This window comes from Vanessa atalanta, chromosome 17 (genome assembly GCF_905147765.1).
Source record: "Vanessa atalanta chromosome 17, ilVanAtal1.2, whole genome shotgun sequence".
In the NCBI taxonomy this organism is placed as follows: Eukaryota; Metazoa; Arthropoda; class Insecta; order Lepidoptera; family Nymphalidae; genus Vanessa; species Vanessa atalanta.
In genome coordinates this window covers 3348099-3368710 of record NC_061887.1, presented here as the reverse complement: position 1 = coordinate 3368710, position 20612 = coordinate 3348099, and the positions used below count along the sequence as shown (strand labels likewise).

Genomic DNA, 20612 nt, shown 5'->3' with positions numbered 1-20612 from the left:
GCACTGTAAACAAACTGTTTGTGACATGTTATTATAATGGCTACCTCTAAAACTAGTTTACTTATAATATTAGTAATTTATTTTGCAAATTATGTTGTTGGAAATGTGATAGTTGACACTAAATCTGGTAAAGTAGAAGGAAAAGAAGTGAACTCAATCATTCCTGATAAGAAATATTATTCTTTTTTGAGTATACCTTATGCTCAAGCGCCAATTGGTGAACTCCGATTTAAGGTAAAGGATATTGTAATGAATCTTTGTAATGAAAGATTTGAAAGCATTTTTAATTTATTAGTTATGACCTCATCATAACATCACATTAGGAATGTATTTCGATTTTTATTAGCAATGGTTTTTATGAAATATTTGAAATGTTCATGAACTAAACGAATACTGTATTATTTAAAATAATTACGTTATTTTTTTTTTATTTTACCGACATTTGATATTCACGATTATTTTAATTTGTTTAATTGTAGATCTTGGAATGGATACGTAGTTTTGATTGTCAAAAACACTAGATTTATTTATTTAATTCATTTAATTTTAGAACTTATGTGTCTGATAAAAATTCTGTTATATTTATTTTTTGTTTAAGGCACCTGTCCCTCATCCAGGTTGGAATGATGTTTTAGAAGCGAAAAAAGAAAAAAAACATTGCGCTCAGCATAATTTACCCATTAGACAAATTAAAACATATGGATTTTGTGGAGTTGAGGATTGCTTACATTTAAGTATTCATACTCCAAACCTACCGGATAATAAGGATTCAAAACTACCTGTAATTGTTTTCCTTTATAATGAAAATTTCAAAGTATCTTATAATGCATCAAAAGAGTATGGGCCTGATTTTTTAATGAACGAAGACGTTATTCTTGTTACTATAAATCACAGATTGGGGGCGTTAGGATTTGTGTCATTTGAAGATGAACTTATTCCAGGTAACAACGGTATAAGGGATATTATATTGGCTTTAAAGTGGATAAAAGATAATATTAGTTATTTTGCTGGAGATCCTCTAAAAGTAACTCTTATGGGCAATACTGGTGGTGCAGCAATAGTTGATATATTATTACACTCACCAAAAGCTAAAGGTTTATTCAGTGGAGCAATAATGCAAGGCGATTCGTCATTTAATCCGCTATATTTCGATGAAAATCCTAAGAAACGTGCCATATCTCTGACTGAAACGCTCGAGGATAAAGCGACGACAAGCGCATCTTTTATTGAACGTCTATCAGAAGTACCAGCTATAAAAATTACAGATTCTGAATTTTACGTTATTCATGCCGATGAAGCTAGAGCTATTCAAAGAGGTATATTACCATTTGGCCCAGTAGCTGAAATCGAGCATGATGATGCTATAATTACTAAAATACCAGAAAAAAATCCCATAGAATTGCCTGTACCTGTAATGATTGGATTTAACTCCAGACAATCAATGGAACTAAATTCGCGTTATCTGCATAGCCCTCAATACCTAACATTCGCTGACAGAGATTTTCTTATTTTGTTTCCGAAGAGGGTTGGCTATCATTTTCAGATTCACGATGAGGTATATAATAAAGCTATAGAAGAAATCAAAAAATTTTATTTTGATGAAGGATATATAAAAGTTAGTAAACCAGGAGAATATTTAAGCTATATAGGAGACATCTTGAATTTCTATAATATCGATTATACTGTTCGAACATATACAAACACATCTAGTACGCCTATTTACTACTACATGTTTGACTACAGCGGAGAATTGAACTTCAGAAAAAGAATGATTTTGGAAGATACTATAAACTTCGATGGAACGTGGGGAGCATCGGTAGGGGACGAACTATGTTATTTATTTGTATGCAATAAATGGAGAAAACAGTATAAGAAATTATTGGAAAACGAAGATTCAGAAGAAATAAAAGTATTAAAAAACATGGTCAAAATGGTCACAGATTTTGCTAAGACTGGGTGAGATAATTATAATAATAAATTTTGTTTATAATATATATAATTTAGATTAAGTAAATCCTAGATAATTCATAAAATTGATAAAATTATGTACATTTTTTACGATAACATAACGGTTTTATAAATATTTTCAGCAATCCAACTCCTCCAGGAAGTGAATTCACTTGGAAGCCAGCTACGAAGGAAAATAGGGAATGTTTGGTCATTTCCGACGAATTAAAAATTGTGTCGAAGCTATACGATGATAAAATCAAATTCTGGGATGAATTTATGGAAAAATATGAAAAAATGGCAGTAGATGGCGTTGTTAAAGATGTTGTGAAAGATGAATTATAATTAAGAAATACTATTTTCTCATTTATCAATAAAGTAGTAAGAAAACTATATCTGTAAAATTGTATGTTATAATGAATAAAATAACATAAGTACCTCATCTTGCTTCGGTAATCGTATATGTATGCTACTCTTATAATAGCAATACAGTTATAAAAAAATCCAAAACAGATACGATTTATTATTCTTAACCTTGTATATTGTATCTGTAGAATGATAAAAAAAAAAGTTAATTATTGATTCATTTATTTTATGATTTTAAATTATGTCAAAAATTATACACTAATATTTAATAGTGGATCAACATTTTCTAAAAATTGTTTATTAATTTGCACACTACTCTTGCGGTATTTAGAAAATCAATGAATATCAAGAGAATTATCTTCTTATAACAAATAAATTAAAATATTTAATCTGCTAATTATTTTTTTTAAATGACTTCAAAAAATTATATTTTCCGTTCGACCCGTATGTCTATAATTTTCTTAAAAACTACTGACGCGATTCGAAAGTAGATTTGATTATATTCATGATCGTCAGTTCATAAAAATATAATATTTAAGATTGTGTTGCCATACCTAAAACAAAATTTGTTTTTAGTTTCTGTTAATTATAATTTCGGTCCAAGTATCTTTTTATATTTTAGGTACATATATATCATATAATAACTTTAACAAGCAGTATATAATAATAAATATTACCAAACAATATATAACGACTACTTTTAAGACACTTTTATTTTGATACTTATTAATCTGAGCATTGTCTACTGATAATAGGCCTGCTGCAAACAACAGTTAAATACAACGGACAAATTACTTACAATTAAGGTGCCAGCGTTACTAAACTAAGGGGTACTAACTCTAGTTTTGTAAGTGTAAGATAAAGTAATTGTAAGTAACAATACATCATCGCTGATAGCCAAATCAACTTTTTTCTTTATTGAAGACGGGCTAAAAAAATAAGGAATATTATCTGATTGCAAGTGAAAATGGACATCTGAAATAGCAGAGGAATTTTAAATAGGTTACAGGCCTTTTAAAAAGGAAAGGTTACTAATATCTTTTGAAGACTTCACCCCATATGGTAATTAAAGCTATTCTGTCGAAGTACCCAACTCAAAGGTAAAGTCGAGCTTAGTGTATGGATAAGAGACGACAGAAATTCAAGAATCTCACATGACAACTTCATATCTACCTTACACTACTTGCTTATATATGTAAGAAACTCTGGTCAGCGATTATCTGAACTCTGGCATTTATAGTAAAAAGATCAAATTATTCTTTCTGTATCTCGATAGGCTACATCAAGTACCAATAAATTAGAACTGACGCAACGCGATCATTTTGAAAGCCAATACTATCGGAATAACCAGGAAAGGTCAAGTATACGGCGCCTACATAATCAGATCAAAATTTATTGTTTCATCCCTTTGCCCCGACGGTGGTGTAAGAGATGATATAGACCTAAGTGGGACTCTAAACTACTTTTCTAATCTTATTTGCCAAAAACGTTCATATTCATCTTTTCTCAGTTAAAGAAAAATAATAATTGGAAAGATGTTTTATTAAAACATTTTGAGGATAGTTTTATTTTTATCATATAAACTGTTTAAAGAAGAGACAGCAGAAAACATTGACCCCAGTATTGTCCCAAGCGAGACGAGCCATACGAGTATACGAGTAAGAAAATACGACTTGCATTAACGACATTTAAAACCATATTTCTGAGATAATAGAATGGAGGCCCGTAATAATACTATTTTACAATTCCAGACACATCATTATAAATTTAAATTCACATTATACAGTCAGCTTAATAAATAATAATTATATAACAAATTAAGTACATATTTTATTATTAGTATTTATATTATATGTCGGAGAAGCAGGATGCCGAACAGTTGGGTTCGGGGATTGATCCGACATTTGTAAGACTATGTGGGCGTGCAATGGAGATATTCATAAAATAAAGCGTATTTAATATCGTCTAATCACTGTGTTCATTGATTCAATAATCGTACACCACAATAATATCAAAGGATTACAATAATTCATCTCGATTAAGAGCAAATGGGTTTGCAAGCAACCATCGCATTCGAGAAGCTTGTCAAAACATAACGACTCGCGTTGCCATGACACTTACAACTCCATTCGGGGTGACCCGCTCTTATAAGTAAATCAGCCATCAAACATTATTGCCAACTACTCGATTCATTAATTATCCAAATCAACAATGCTCCGATATATATATATTTATTTTTTATGATTTTTTCTAACTATGTCAATGTAATCTGTTTAATTAGATTCGATCATCTTTTTAGTGGTCTACCTGTATTTCGAAGTTCGAAGGGGGCCGCCTAAGCATTTTGTACTTATTATTTATATCGTCATTTTTATTACTTATGCGTTCTAACTTTACATAAAATATTTACTGTAGTTTCTGTAAAGGGTGTCGTGATATTTGTCACTTTTCTTATGAAAGTATTCGCAATACTTCTATAGATCCTCGAAACCAATATCAAAATCTTTTTAGTTACATATAGTCTGTTTACATTGTAAATTGGAATACCTTCAAACAATAAACAATAACTTATCGTTTCCGGAATATTTTGAGCAAAATTAAGTTCGAGCAGGACTTTATCACACAAATTTAGCTGAAAAAGAAAACTAATTGATTGTCATAACACCTAAGAGACGCCCCTCGCTGCAGACGCAGGCGAAAGCTAGTATTTAAACATTAAAATTCCATAATGATTATTAATACCGTCGAGTTAAGGCAGATTAAGCCAAGTTAGGTGTTACCTTATCATCGTTGATAGATAAAGACTTAATGGATACCGTTTCACTTATCTTATACTCAACTATATCTACTGTACTGTACTGTAAATATAATAATATTTTCACTTTATTGACATTAACGGTTAAGTAATTTGTATATCAATATGAAGAATAATAAGATATTAAGTTTTATTTTTGCAATTGTAGTAAATTTATGTGTTTGTGATGATTTTAAAACAGTTAAAGTGAAATTGAAACAAGGTGAATTGTCAGGAAAGGAAGAATTTACATATATTAAAGAACAAAAATTTTATTCATTTAACGGAATACCTTATGCTGAGCCACCTGTAGGAGAATTGAGATTCAAGGTATTAAAATCAATTTAAAAACACAATAACTTAATTTAATTGAAAAGTGAATTTTGCCTTAATATTCAATATCCAAAACTTTAAATTTTAAACTTTGATGTACTAGTTGTTCTTTATATGTTTTAGCCTCCCGTCTCTCATAATGGATGGGAGAATATTTATGAAGCCCATACCAACAAACCAACATGCATCCAATACAACTCAAAAATGCGAATAGGTGATATTGGGATGTCCGGCTCTGAAGACTGCCTTTACATCAGCGTTTTCACACCGAATTTAGAAGGATCAGCGCCCGTTATAGTCTTCGATTATAACGACAATTTCGGAGCAAGTTTTAACGGTACAGAGACCTACTCTCCAGATTTTTTTATAGAAGAAAATATTGTTATTGTTACCATTAGCCACCGGCTTGGATTACTAGGATACTTATCAACAGGAGATGATGTAATACCGGGGAATGCGGGGTTAAGAGATTTTATAATGGGTTTAAATTGGATACAGAACAATATCCATGAATTTGGTGGTGATCCAAATAGTGTAACATTAATGGGAAATAGAGGTGGAGCAGTAATCACAGATATTCTACTTCATTCCCCAAAAGCCAAGAAACTTTTTAGTGGTGTTATAATGCAAAGTGGAACAGCTTTAGAACCTTTGTTTTTAAGTGACCAATATCGCGAACGTGCCTTCGACCTCGGTAACGTATTAAATATTACAGCAAATGATAGTGAAACACTACTTAAAGGACTTCAAAATGTTGATGTTGAACTTATGTACAGTAAGGAAAGCGATGTTATACAACGCTCAGACGAAGACTTACAAAAAACTATGTTTACTTTCTCTCCTATAATAGAAAATGATAACCCAGATGCAATTCTTACTACATTACCAGATAATAGTAAAATTGTAAACGATGTCCCTATTATGATTGGTATGAATTCTAGAGAAGGACTAGACTTAGCTTCGCATTTTATACATGAACCAAATTTAGTTGCAGAATTAGCGCAAGAATTTCTATTCTTATTTCCTATAAAAACAAACTATAGATTTAATAAAAAAAGCAAAGTATACGAAGAAGCAATTAAAGAAATATTAAATTTTTACTTCGAAGAGGGCTATTTTTACTATAATAATGTATTGGAATACTCAGTGTACGTTGGCGACTTGCTGCAAAATTATGCTCTCAATTTAGCAGCTAAAAAGCTTACCGAGAAAACACAATCACCAATATATTACTACATGTTTGACTTTAGGGGACGGTTGAATGAAAACAGTGAATATATATCGAAATATACGAGATATGGTTTAAAACATTGGGGAGCGACGGTGACAGACGAATTATGTTACTTACATTTGTGCAGTCGAATCAAACAAACTTACAAGGACCTCATAAATCTAGTGAGTGAACAACCTGAAATTAAAGTATTGAAAAAAGTGGTGCGACTATGGGCTAACTTCGCGAAAACGAGGTATTTTTCACTGTTCGTTATATATTTAATACTTGTTGCAAGTCTATGTATAAAAATCATATATTACGATATCCAAAATATTTTTTCTTTTTTGTTTTAGTGAACTAATTATTGATCTGAAAAATATGACGCCAGTGGACACGATAAAATAATCGCATACTAATTTATATATTTTTTTCATGTAATTTTATATGTAATTAAATTGAATACAAGTTATACATACCTACCTACACTATATATACCTCTAATCGCTAAACCTTATTTAACTAATGATTAATGTGGTATTTTTTATCTAGTAAAACTAAGTCTTTAGATAAAAAAACGATAGAAATATTAATATTAACTTGCTTTACAGAAATCCTACTCCATTGGTAGAAGATGACATTCTGAAAGATTTCAAATGGCTGCCAATAAATAAGGAAAGCAATGAAACTAACTATGTTCATATAACGAAGACCTTGAAAATGAAAGTGAATCCATTAGGTGAAAGAGAAAAGTTTTGGGACAATTTCTTGGCAAAGTATTCTGAACTAGCAATCGATGGGGTAGTGCAGGATTCAAAGATACATGACGAGTTATAGTTAATAAATTATTGAAATTATTCCATTTTTAAATTATTATATTCTCTAATATCTAATTCTGGCAAATAAGTCGTGCTGTCACCGGTAGAAAAAAATACCTTCGTATTAACATAAAAGACACTCGTGTCTGTAAATGGCCTTGTTACGTTTGGTGGGAATAGACAACATATTTACTTATATTCATTGTTAAATTTTCCTTTCACAGTTATACCTACTACTACTGTTAATTTATACCATTGAAAAGAATAATAATTCATTCATAATAGAAGTCAATTCAAATAATAAAAGTTAGGACTTTGTGCAAGCCTGTCTGGGTAGGCCCACTTATCAGATATTCTACCAAACAAAAGTACAGTATTGTTGTGTTCCGGTTTGAAGTGTGAGAGAGCCAGTGGTTACACTGGCTACAGTGAGCAAGGGACATAACATCCTGTTTCCCAAGGTTGGTGGCACATTGGCGATGTAAGGAATGGTTAATATTTCTTACAGCGCCATTGTATATGGGTGGTGATGACCACTTATCATCATGTGGCCCATATGCTCTTCCGCCTACCAATGCCATATATATTATTCCGTTCAAGTCCACATAATATGGATGTACCCTACTAAGATTCCTAGAATTTAAAACCCCTAGAATTTAAGTTTATTGTAAAAATTCACGTTAAAATCTCAGTCATTCTCAGTATTCGAGGCTATGCGAATTTTTATGCCTTCCTACAAATACATGTTGCAGGAACGTGTCGGAAATAGTTATTTCGCTAGTGTCCCTAGTTTTCTGGTTGGCCCAGTATTGCTCGTGCGAAGCTTACACCAGCTATCTATTAGAAAAGGCGAGGCGCATATGAATTTTCTTTCATGAACAATAATAAAATTTTACGATAGATTTGTAATGAATCGTTAAACTTTCTTTTTATATTTAATGAAATATTATTGCACATTATTTACTTCGACACTGCATATATACATAAAAATATTTGTCTCGAATTTAAATCTGTACATAGAGTAGGTATATAAGAAAGTAAAAACTTACAAAATAATGTTGCTCATTGTTGTCTCAATTTTTTGTAAATATTTATATTAATCTTAAATTGAATTATACATTTAAATATTATTACATGAAATCTATTTCATAAAAACACGATTATCGAAATGCATGCAAAATGATAACACGTGACTACGTGCGACATCTCTCGGTGTGACTTTGTATTACAGATAGTTTTAACATCGACTCATAGATGGCATAGCTTTAAACAATACTAGAAACTGATATTATTTAAGTTAGACGAAAGTTAGATAAACAATAACAATTAATTATTTATAGACGTAAGGTATTTTAGAGTTTTTATATAAAATTATGCAGTTTGAGTACTTTTCCCAAAAACGATAAATTTATATTGTTCTTGTATGAACCGCTTATATTGGTATTGATATTTCATTGGAGGAGACAGATTCAGTGGCGGACTAAGCCTTTCAGAGGCCCGGGGCGGCAAATCTGAATGAACTGTATAAAAAATTTAGTTTTACAAACTTTTTTTAGTTAACATTTGTGCATATAAATAAGTGTTTATTTTAATTTGAAAAAAGTCTTATCTGTTCGCGGAAATATCAGTACGTACACTAATAAACTAAAAAGTATAAACGTACATAATAAAATTTAATATATTTTAAATGAAGCCAATGTTTATTTTTCGAGGTAGATAGAATGTAGATAATGTAAATGTAGGGGTACAAGAGTAACCACTTCATTCATTCAAGGATTCCTGGGGAAGTACCCGCTACAAAAACGAGGATTCCCCCAGGTTATTGGACGCATTCAGCGAAATTTAAAGAATATTAGTACCATGTAAAAAGTCTAGATGGCTGTAAAGTGTAGTGTATTGATCTTGACGAAATTATGTAGGTACTAAACATAGTTTTAAAGTCTTGTTTAAGATTTGATCAGGGGAATTTGCCCTGGAGACTGGAGAGTCCTGGGACGTTCGCCCGGGGCGAGCCGCCACTTCCGCCCCCCGGTTAGTTAATTAAAAATTAGTAATTACCCATGAGTTAACAATGCAATTTTGAATATTAAAATGTTGAGGTAATCATTCATCTCTTTATATTTAAGCAATAATTTAACACTTTTCGCGTTACATATAAAATAGAATTGAAACGATCCGCATTATTAATAAATAACACAATTGAGAAAATTGGTAACATATAAATTAAAATATGTTTCTCATTCGATCGACACCACTGTATGTACTCATCTCGTGCTCGGCGCTAAAGTAAAAATCGTCAAGAAATTGACATATCAGGTGACGTTGGAGACGGATAGTAAAATAAGATCCAAAGTCCAAAAGTTCTCCGTAGATAGAGTATTTAGGAGTGAGATTAATGTTGAGGCCCTATAGACCTAAGCCCATAGACTACTAATTGAACACACCGCTTCGCCTGCTTCGAATGCAGCCTGTCCAAAAATCTGTTGCCATCGTGGTAATTTAACGCTTAGGTTATTTTATAATAATAACTTTTAACATAATTTAAATTACATATATGAAAATATAAATTATTTGGAAGTAGCGTTAGTGTTAATTCGAGACTGAAGAACAGCTAAGTGAAAGTTCGATGCCACGGCCAATTTTTATGATATCGTTTGGCGGACGAGCAAATGGGCCACCTGATTGTAAGTGGTCACGTTCACCCACAGATAATGGCGCTGTACGAAATATTAACCATCCCTTACATCGCCAATGCGCCACCAACCTTGGGAACAAATGGCGGCAGAATATCTGATGAGTGGGCGGTACCTACTCAGACGAGCTAGCACAAAGCCATCAAGTGACCACACCATAGCATCAAGTGCTATGCTGAGTCTAATCTATATAAGGGTTGTAACTAAAAGTATTATAAATAAATTCAAACTTTTCATTAAGCACTCTAGATATATATATAATAGCAGAAAACTATTTGAAACACGAGAGGCGTAAAAATAAACAACTTTGACATTGAATTGACTTTATATAATAATCATGGTCGAGGTCGAGATCTTGAATAATCTATGGTATTAATTATAGATTCGACAAAAAACATGTGTTTTGAATAAAAACTACCGCTATAAACGCACGTCTTTTTGTTTAATTCTAGAAATAAAATTTGACCTCGTTATTAATATAATACTAATATGAATTATGCATTTCTTAATATTCAATTATTTGTCAATCATCTACCATATAACCATTCCACTACATTCCTCAATGTGAAAGTACTCAGACGGTAAACTTACAATAATGAGATCATTACGGAGCCTGTCGAGCAAATTAGTAGGAAACGCGAAGTTTTAACTTATAAGCCTAATAATGTCATCTTACAGAATTTCTAAATATAGTATTATCGCCGATAGTTTGAAAACATTAAATTATGGTAATTTATTATACATATATAGCAAAAAATTATTGTCTTTCCTTTTTTCTCCTTGACATGACCATCAATAATAGTTAAAATGTAAAATGAAAGGTGTAATAGAACAGAAACTTAACTTTAATAAATACAAGTAGCTACAATTACACTAGAGTGGGACACTACACGACAGCGTTGACATGCTGACTCCGTCTCATATATCTAGACACGCGGTAGCGTGTCAGCCAAGTTCTAGTAACAGAACTGGCGTGCAGCACCGTGTGTAATATTACACGAACCATTTAGAGTCACTTTTGACCTCCTCATAACTCAAAAACTATTTGACATAAATGTGTCAAATTTGGCTCATATATTGAGACTCGCGAGATACATATGTGTTCCAAATTTCATAAACGCATCTCAAATGGTTATTTAGATATTAACGTCTAAAAATCGACATTTTTATCACTGACTGACCTATAGATCAAAACTATAACCTACTTCCAGGTGACCTAGAAAGTTGAAATTTGGCATGCAGGTAGATAATTAGGCCAATATAAAGGAAAAAATCTGAAACTGGTAATTTTTTATCATTTTATTATAATTTTTCATTTTATTGGGTCTATAGGAACACTTATATACTTAGTTCCTGTAATAACTGTAATAAAAAAAATGATGTAAGAACCAGCAATCAAAACTTATGACAGCCGGTCTTAATGTGGATTTTAAGGTCTTCATGTGAATATATAACAAGTTGAATACTACCCTTAAGTTTTTTAAATCCAATTATTTCCGTTTTATTACTTATTAGTATAGCCGACTTTGGTATTTATTACGTTATTAACTAGCATTTAGCGCACATCAATGGTGCAAAATCTATATATATATACTTTAAAAAAAATAATAATAGGCATTTCGGTACACGGCGCGCGACGTGACGCCGAAGCAGCGGGATAGAAGCGTTGTGGTTAAACCTTAACGCGGACGTGTCTGAGCGAGTGGCAACCGCGTTCATAAGAATTATTTCAATGCCTTCCGAGGGAAGCTGCCTAGTCTATTCGACTGCATATTTTTTGTTTGAGTATACTAGTATACAACAATAAAATAGGTTTCGTGAGACTGTAGTAGAGTATATATATCGTAACAGGAATTATTTAAGTTTGTACTCTAGCGCTACAAACAGGGATCCTTATTGCTTGGAAGAACAGTATCGAGCGAGCATGCTGATGTCAGCAAAGGACTGGTGTATGGGTCCAATGGAAAAATAGAGAAAGTACATTGAGGATGTCGACAACAGCAATAACGCACGTAAAATAACAATTCAATTTAAACATAATTTAATTTGCGAACTAGAAGCCAAACCAAGTTACAGATATTAAGTAATGTACATATATGTTCAAAGGAAACAATTCTCTATTTGCTTAGCATATTCTACTACTATACACAAATCAAAAGGCCTTCGCCTTGACGGTGCTCTTTTTGACATTGGCTCCTCTATATTAAGTAAAGAGCAGGCTTACGTTGGCCTCTCTAGAGTTAAAAACTTAGATGGAGTACATCTTATCAATTTAGGTCCAAGTCAAATCAAGACACAAGAGAGCTCTATTGTAGAGTACAACCGTCTGCGCACATTATACCACCCCTATTTGGGCAAATTAAGTATAAACAAAAAACGCGTAAAAAATATCCGGACACTGAATGGGCAATTTACTCGAACATTTAGTAGGTACCTATAAGAAAAATAAGAACGTATCAAAAAAAGACAATTGTACCCCGTCAACATAAGAAAATAGAATAGCTTAACAAATACCATTTGGTATTAATTTTGTTATTAATAAGTACCTACTAATAATTTATATACAAAAAGTAGTGATATCCCATCAAAAACATAAATGTAAAAATGAGAGCCAAGTTAAATATTATGATATATACCTTGGTTGTTGTCGTCAACAACAAAAGAAGTGAGATCTAAATTTGTGCCAAGTTAAATAGTCCTTTCTGAAATTTATTTATAACTACATAAAATATCATTTCTTCTTATAACTTGGGGTAATATATTGTTGCTTAAGGTCTGACTTGGCTAGTTCTCATATACAAATTATATTATAGCCTTCGTAAGGTTTAAGCCTGTTACAAATGAATTATAAACACAAATTAAGCACGCAAATATTCAATGGTGCTTGTCTGGATATGAACTCGCAATATCTGGTTAAGATTCATGTTTTCTAGTGACTAGACCATCGCAGCTCTTAATGTACGTTAATACTAACTAAGCAATACTGAGCTGTCCTCCATTCTTCTTAGATGTTCTGAGTTATAATTTGTTATTCTAAACACAAACTACAATTTGTGTTTATAAACATATAAGAACTAGCCAAGTCAGACCTTAGGCAACAATATATTACCCCAAGTTATAAGAAGAAATGATATTTTATGTAGTTATAAATAAATTTCAGAAAGGACTATTTAACTTGGCACAAATTTAGATCTCACTTCTTTTGTTGTTGACGACAACAACCAAGGTATATATCATAATATTTAACTTGGCTCTCATTTTTACATTTATGTTTTTGATGGGATTAACAATATTATGAGCCGCAGCCGCTGTGTAAAAAGCTGAAGCGATGGAAACAATCCAAGTATTCGTGTCTTATTCCATTACCTAATTTATTTATTATAGATAAAGATTAACAAAATAACTAATTTAACTTAAATTAACTCAAAACAAAATTGAATAATGGAATACGGTTCTGTAAAAATTTATTTCGTATATATCATTTTATTCATAAAGGCGACCCTTACATGATTAAAAAAATAATAAATAAAAATCAAAATATAAAAAAAGAAGAAGTAGTGTCAGTATATCTCATTATATGATGTTAGTTTTTTGTTATATTAGGGCCAGCTTTTGCGATGAAAGCCTTTACAAATTACTCCACACGCCTCTGTGTAGTTCTAGTCGTGTGCAGCTGATTCAGGAATGACGAACAAGAGACGACTCTTGTTTGGCCTACCTGGTTTATTTTTCTAATATAAAGGGTACTTATCTATTACTGTTTGTGAATAACTTTTGGCGATTAGTCGCAATACATGCCAATGCCTTTGTTTTCTTTCTGTCTAACTCAGACTCAGTCTTTTAGTTTCAAATTTATATATAGTTTCGTTCTGTTCTTCTTTGATACGTTCTTAATTTATTTAGATATAATCAGGAGCCAATTCTAGTAAAATAATAAATGAATACTTGAAATTTGGCAGGTAGATTCCTTATTTGAACGCACGAATCACAGGCCGCTATTATCTGATATGAAAAAAACTTTTTAGTATAGATAGCTCATTTGGTAGGAACATTTATACAGTCTGTATACCATCAAACTACGTCCCAAATGGCAAAAGCAATTACATTAAATAAAAATTACATATGATAATATCAAACAATACAAAAACTTAAATTATTATAAGCAAAAATTAAAACAATGGTTGATTAATGTAGGTATGTTACTATAATTTAAAATAATATTTAAAATAAGATAGTTCAATAATTTCTTAAATTCCTAAAAAAAAATGTAAATTATTGAAATTTGGAAATATTATTTATAAATGTATATTCTGTCTGATATTTTTGTAGTTTGTTATAAACATTTGATATTTGCATATCATCTTATGGTTGTCGTGGCAGAATTTAAACTATTGTTCCATCAAAAATAAAACTACAACTTTGCAAATAATTTAATTTGAAACAAAAAATTTCAACTCGCAGAAATATTTGATAAATGTGGACAGGCAAAGTCTGTTCGCTCTATTCGTTTTTATTACCAATTTAGTTAATAATAAAACATAATCATGATTGTATTTTTAAAATTTTTAAATCTTCGAAATATTATCTTACAAAGAATATAATCCTCATCCTCACAAATCAAAAATAGTAACAACTTCTTATACAAAATTAGACTTTTAGTCGTTTGTTTTTTCCTGTGCTAAAGAACCTCGCGTGACTGGTCACGACGCGAGGTCATTGAGGTAAAACTGGTCGTGCCAGTTTCTTGATAATTTAATGCCAGATTATATAATACTAACTTTGTTTGTCGAATTTATTAATTCTAACTATTTTTTTTAATAAAATAAAACCTTATTGTTTTATATTAAATGCTAATTCGTTTTAATATTAAATGCTAATTCGTTTTAATTCTTAAAGTAATTGGTTTCAATAATATTTGAAAATATTGTAGAATATTCGAGAAGATAGTATAAATGTGTTATTCCTAGTAAATAGGAATCATATATACCTTGTCCAAAACAGCAATACTTAGTATTGTTGTGATCTGGTTTAAACAGTGTGTGAGCCAGTGTAACTACAGGCACAAGGCACACAACATCTTAGTTCCCAGGGCTGGTGGCGCATTAGTTATATGAGAAATGGTTAATATTTCTAACAGTACCAATGTATATGGACGGTGGTGATCATTTAATATCGGGTGACCCATTTGCCAGTCCGCCTATCTATTACATAAAAATTATGCATTTCCTGTAAATTTTATTATTGATGACTTGATCTTGTATTAAAATCAATCCTTCTTTTCAGTGAATAAGTAACAAAATTTTATCCATTTGTTTGAAGCTACAGAATCAATATGTTGTTGTTATTTAGTTAATATTCTCTAAGTGACGTGAGTTTCTTTTTAATTTACTGGTTTCATTTTGTCGTCAATCTCTTCCCCTTTGTCTCTTTTAATGGTTATTTTTAAATAGCAGATTTTGTTTTAATTTGTAACTAGGATATATGTATCGGTATTGGTCCTTTTAATTATAGCAAAAGAGTACGTTGATATAGGAGCTTAATCAAATTTCTAGATTAAAGGGTCTTTCTACATTTTTTTTTCGATGCAAAATAGGGTTGATTTCATGTCTTTTTTCAAAATTTTTCGTGTTACTGTGAAGGCTGCGGGGCTAGATAGTGCACAAAATTTTTGGTATGAAAAACTTACTTTAGCATTATTTGACATTGTAACAAAAGGTATAAACCATTTGCTACCAAAAAGCGAAGATACATCAAGCCCATCACAGTATAGACCAATTAGTTTTTTGCCAACCTTAAACAAACTGATTACGTCCTGCAATTAACTCATATATAGAATGCGAGTTGATTTCACTATCCAAGAACATATTACAAGAAGAGCAAAAAGTTTGTAGACGGGGTCATAGGTGATGAAACGAACAGGATAATTATTGATTTGACAATACTAAATCAAGCAAAAAATACACAACGAAATTTACATGTAGAATACATCGACTACAAAAAAGTTTGTGACAGTGCGCTGGTTAATTAGAGTTCTGCAAATTTAAAAGTAAATCCGACAAAAATAACATTCCTGGAAGATGCCATGACCAAATGACTCTACTGACTCTAGAGGACTGAGGGGTGAATCACCCTGAAAAATGCCACTACAAATATGAATTTCATCCGTTATAATTTTCGAAGTCCCGTTGGAAAGGGATAATATTGTTTTGTAAGTTTTTCATACCAAAAATTTTGTGCACTATCTAGCCCTGCAGCCCTCAGTGAAGGCTTTTTCAATGTTTTCTCTAGTCAAATCTAAAAATTCCATTTCTTCAATACCATTTTCTTTCCTCTTCCTTTATCCATCTTGCTTCTTAATTATGACACCCACTTTTTCCCACAAATCAGCCCAGTATTTTTTGAAGTCATCTTTATCCAGTATTTCTGATTGCTCGAAACTATTATTATTGTCGCCACTAAGTTCTAATTGTCTGTACAAAACCTTTTTCATCAATCATAAATAGTTTGTTGTAGTGTATTTTTCCTCTTAAGAGCCTTTTAGTAGCGAGCTATATGTGCTTTTAGGCCTTTTTTTTGTTTAAAGTGTGTCTAAAACATCTTGTAAAGTAATATTATTCCATTCGTGAGATGATTGAACTTTATTCTTATGCGGCATTATACGTGATCGCTTACTTCTTAACTCCATATTGATGAGTTGGCCATTGCCCTGTTAGTCACTCGCAGATTTTTTTCTACTAGTACTTAACAAAATTTGTATGAATAATATCCTATGTTCTGCAAGAGTCTAACTTAGATCGCTTTTATTTAATATCGTAAGTAACTAAGTATTGCGTTAGTAAAAGATGAATTTAATGATATGATAACGAATTCAATTTTCATTTTGTTTACTGATGAGTAATTTAAAATAAATTTAATATGAATAATAAATTATTGGCAGAATATCAAAATAGTGGTTTTACTCTAGGTTTAAGGGATTGTGGAGTTTTAATAGATTCAAAATAGTAATTCCGTATTATATCCTTAAGGATTATAGTGTAATTATTAATACCTAAAAATACTAACGAATTATTTTTTTGTAAAGATATTTAATTACCACTTTTTAGTGATAATTTTAAGATAAAAGATTGGATAAATTTCTTAAGTTATAAATCTATTCACTTGAGGTGGCGAGATGTCATGAACAAATACATCTGTAATTACAAGTAATTTACATTATGGTTATAAAATTTAAAATATTTTATAAGATCCCTAAAAATTACACTTTACAAGATTGTGTATTATAAATGTGTGTTCTTTTTTGAACTTTATAAATTACCTGGGTGCCTGGACGTTTTTGCTGTATTATCATGTATCTGACAAGCTATTAATAAAACTTAGTTAAATGATTGCCTTTAATTTAAAAAAAAGCTTTCCGTTCGTTCGTCGATATTTACACTAATTTATTAAGCTTAATTCATTTTTATTCAATTTTAATATGTATTAAAATGAAATTATTTTTTTAAAAGTACATTTTATTCAAACATAATAAATAATGATTTCAGTCTTGCCAGAGCAATTAATTGATTCGTATTTATGTAATTAATGGATAAAAATCTATACTTTAATTCGATACAGTAAAATACTATTAAAATCATAGAGTTTACAATTTTTATACCAATTTATAAACAGAAACATCGCTTTAACTGCCAGCTGACTTGCTTATTAGGTAAGACCACTATTAACCACAATTAAACTAAGAACGAGCCAGTTCCGTAACAGTAAAGTTTAAAATCGCATAAACTTATTTTTTCCTACTTCAATTACGCTAGTTATCACGTAATATATAAGCTATAAGGTACGTCCGTAAACATACGTTACGACAAGTAAGAAAGAAAAACCATATAGTAAGAAAAGTTAGTAGTTTTAGTCTATAAACATATTATAATAGAAGGTTATCGAGGTGGGTCAGATATAAACATAGCTGTATATCGTGTATTAAGGTGAACAAGCACTACTGGTTCTCATGTGCAAATAATTTTTTATAATTCACCTCTTGTGCGGTACCAAACGAGCAGCGTGGTGGAATAAGCTCCAAACCAAACAAAACCTTTTCCTGAATGGAAGGCCTTAGCCCCGCAGTGAGTCATTAACAGGATTATACTGAACTTATGTATATGTATGTATAAATAATTTTTATATTATTATTATTATATAAGGAGGACAAGGAAAAAAACGACAACTCATGATATACTTATGTATATATTTTGTTAGACAGATGTAAAGAGAATTACGAAATTAAACAAAAAAAAAAATTGTAATAAAATTTAAGTAAGACAAAGGTTACCTCAACAAACAACCATTCAATATTATTATAATAAAAATGGCCTTTATTCTCATTTCAGTAGCGTATAAACTCAACCGCTGAACCACTAGTATGCAAATGACAGTTGACAGATCCATGCTAAAATATTAGCAATCGAAATAATTTAATAATCATTTATTAAAAATGCAATATAATTAACGAACCAGTGGCGTTATAACTGTATGTCACACTGTATAAGATAATGGGAGACGGTAATTTATTAATTGAATTTTCAATTACTTAGCTGAGATGTCATTATCATGCAAATTATCATCAAAATATATTTCTATGTTTTCGACGCTTTAAGTCTAAACTTTAAACATATTGCATGGGGTTTGTGCGCTCTCAGTGCACAAACCCGGTAAGTTGTAAAATATTAACCATTAACCATAATGTCGTGGATATATTTTACAACTTACTTATACAAAGATTTAATCATACATATTTCGGCAAATTTGTTTATATCATCAATTTTTTGCGCAAATTGCAAATTTTTATTTAATTTATCATGATTACATTGTGTTAGCCGGTTGGGTTTTGAGGAAGCCCGCCTGAGTTGGATTCCACCACACACACACATATATCACATATTCTACGACTAAGTAAAATATTAAATATCTTAATATTATTTTCTTTGATTATTATTGGTATCTATTATATTTAATAGTACGCCAGACGACTATGTGAGAGTAGGATCTATGCCAAAGGAGTAATAATAATTATTAAATAATACTGATAAATCGATGTAAGAATGTTATCCTGACTTATTTCTATTACATTAACCAATCTCGAAGGAGTCTAACTAATTGCGCACATACTTGTGCACTACAAGCACATGTGTGCGCTTTGTTATGAGAGAGGGAGGGAAAAGAAGGGTGCACAGGTACAGGTCTCGTTTTTTTTTTATTCGTTCACTCTCATAATACGATAGGATGACAATCCGACGCGACCTAAGGAAATTCAGGCACGGAACCAACATCCAAATTCCAAACTGGGCTACTACTGACAATTCCTTCCCGAAAATACTTTTTGATCCTTGGTTTTATTTTAAATTAATTTATTTAATTTTTTTGATTAATTTATTTAAATTAAGATCTGGTCTGCTGAGTCAGCCTATAAACTATGCAATACACGAACGAGACAGACAATATAAAACATCAACAAATAGAATGTTAAAATATTGATGTGGAAAGCCTGTGTACCTATATAGTATTATTAAAACATCAACAAAATATTCAAGAATATACAATTATTTATGACACTGGTCAGAAAGAATTTATTCTATATAAGTATATAGTCAACCTTCTTTGCTATTTAATTAATGTTGATACGAACGGATCAGAAATGCGTAAATATCATAGTTCCATATAAATATTTTTACCTTACAAAAATAAAATTAATTTAATCACTAAAATGACCTCTAAATTGCTTCCGTGTGTTTCAAAGCATTAATAGAAACTATTACAAAAAATTGCGACCTTCTGTCTTATATTAATCCTTATCCATTTTTTAATATGTAGAATAAATACCTGACTATTATATTCATTTTCAACAGTAAATTGTCTGTTTGTTGAAGCACTACGCAAAAGTACTTAAGCGATGTTTTCGAATCTTTTCGTTTTCAGATACTTACAAATTAAAACACTTTAAAGCCTGTTTTACTACGTTACGATTTGCATCTATTCAGAATTTTTGATATATGATCATCGCAAAATCTACTCTTCTACTCGGCAGTTTATATAATAATTAAATTAATTGATTGATCGTCCATCACCGTGGTTATATCCATTCCATCGTTGTTTAAAATTACAAGTTTAATTAATTTAATTAAATTAAATATAGACCTTCTAATTCATGAATAAAAAGGTATAATACAATATATACTACTAGTATAAAACTTATATATATTGTTCATCTTATTAAAAATTATAACGTTCAGAATAAAAATAGATAACGTTACAGCATTGTGTCGGGGAAACCAACTTTGTTTTGTATTTTGATGATGTATTTGGACAACAATGACTGTATCAACATGGCGGTCACCGTACACGTTTTAATAAAGCAGTTAAACTAATAAATATAGAATATGAAGAATTATTGATGTTTGACC

General features: G+C 30.8%; 2 protein-coding genes across 2 annotated transcripts; both read left to right on the top strand.

Moving 5' to 3' along the window:
- The first annotated feature begins 4 nt into the window (after window positions 1–4).
- LOC125070392 (juvenile hormone esterase-like) lies at window positions 5–2326 on the top strand. Its single transcript, XM_047680244.1, has 3 exons — window positions 5–234; window positions 599–1956; window positions 2091–2326. The coding sequence occupies exons 1-3, from the start codon at window positions 37–39 to the stop codon at window positions 2290–2292; spliced, it is 1758 nt and encodes a 585-aa protein (XP_047536200.1). The 5' UTR covers window positions 5–36; the 3' UTR covers window positions 2293–2326.
- Window positions 2327–5041: 2715 nt separating this feature from the next.
- Window positions 5042–7507, top strand: LOC125070636 (esterase E4-like). Its single transcript, XM_047680584.1, has 4 exons — window positions 5042–5081; window positions 5277–5437; window positions 5564–6906; window positions 7262–7507. Exons 1-4 carry the CDS (start codon window positions 5042–5044, stop codon window positions 7485–7487), a joined length of 1770 nt encoding a protein of 589 aa, XP_047536540.1. The 3' UTR covers window positions 7488–7507.
- Window positions 7508–20612: the final 13105 nt, after the last annotated feature.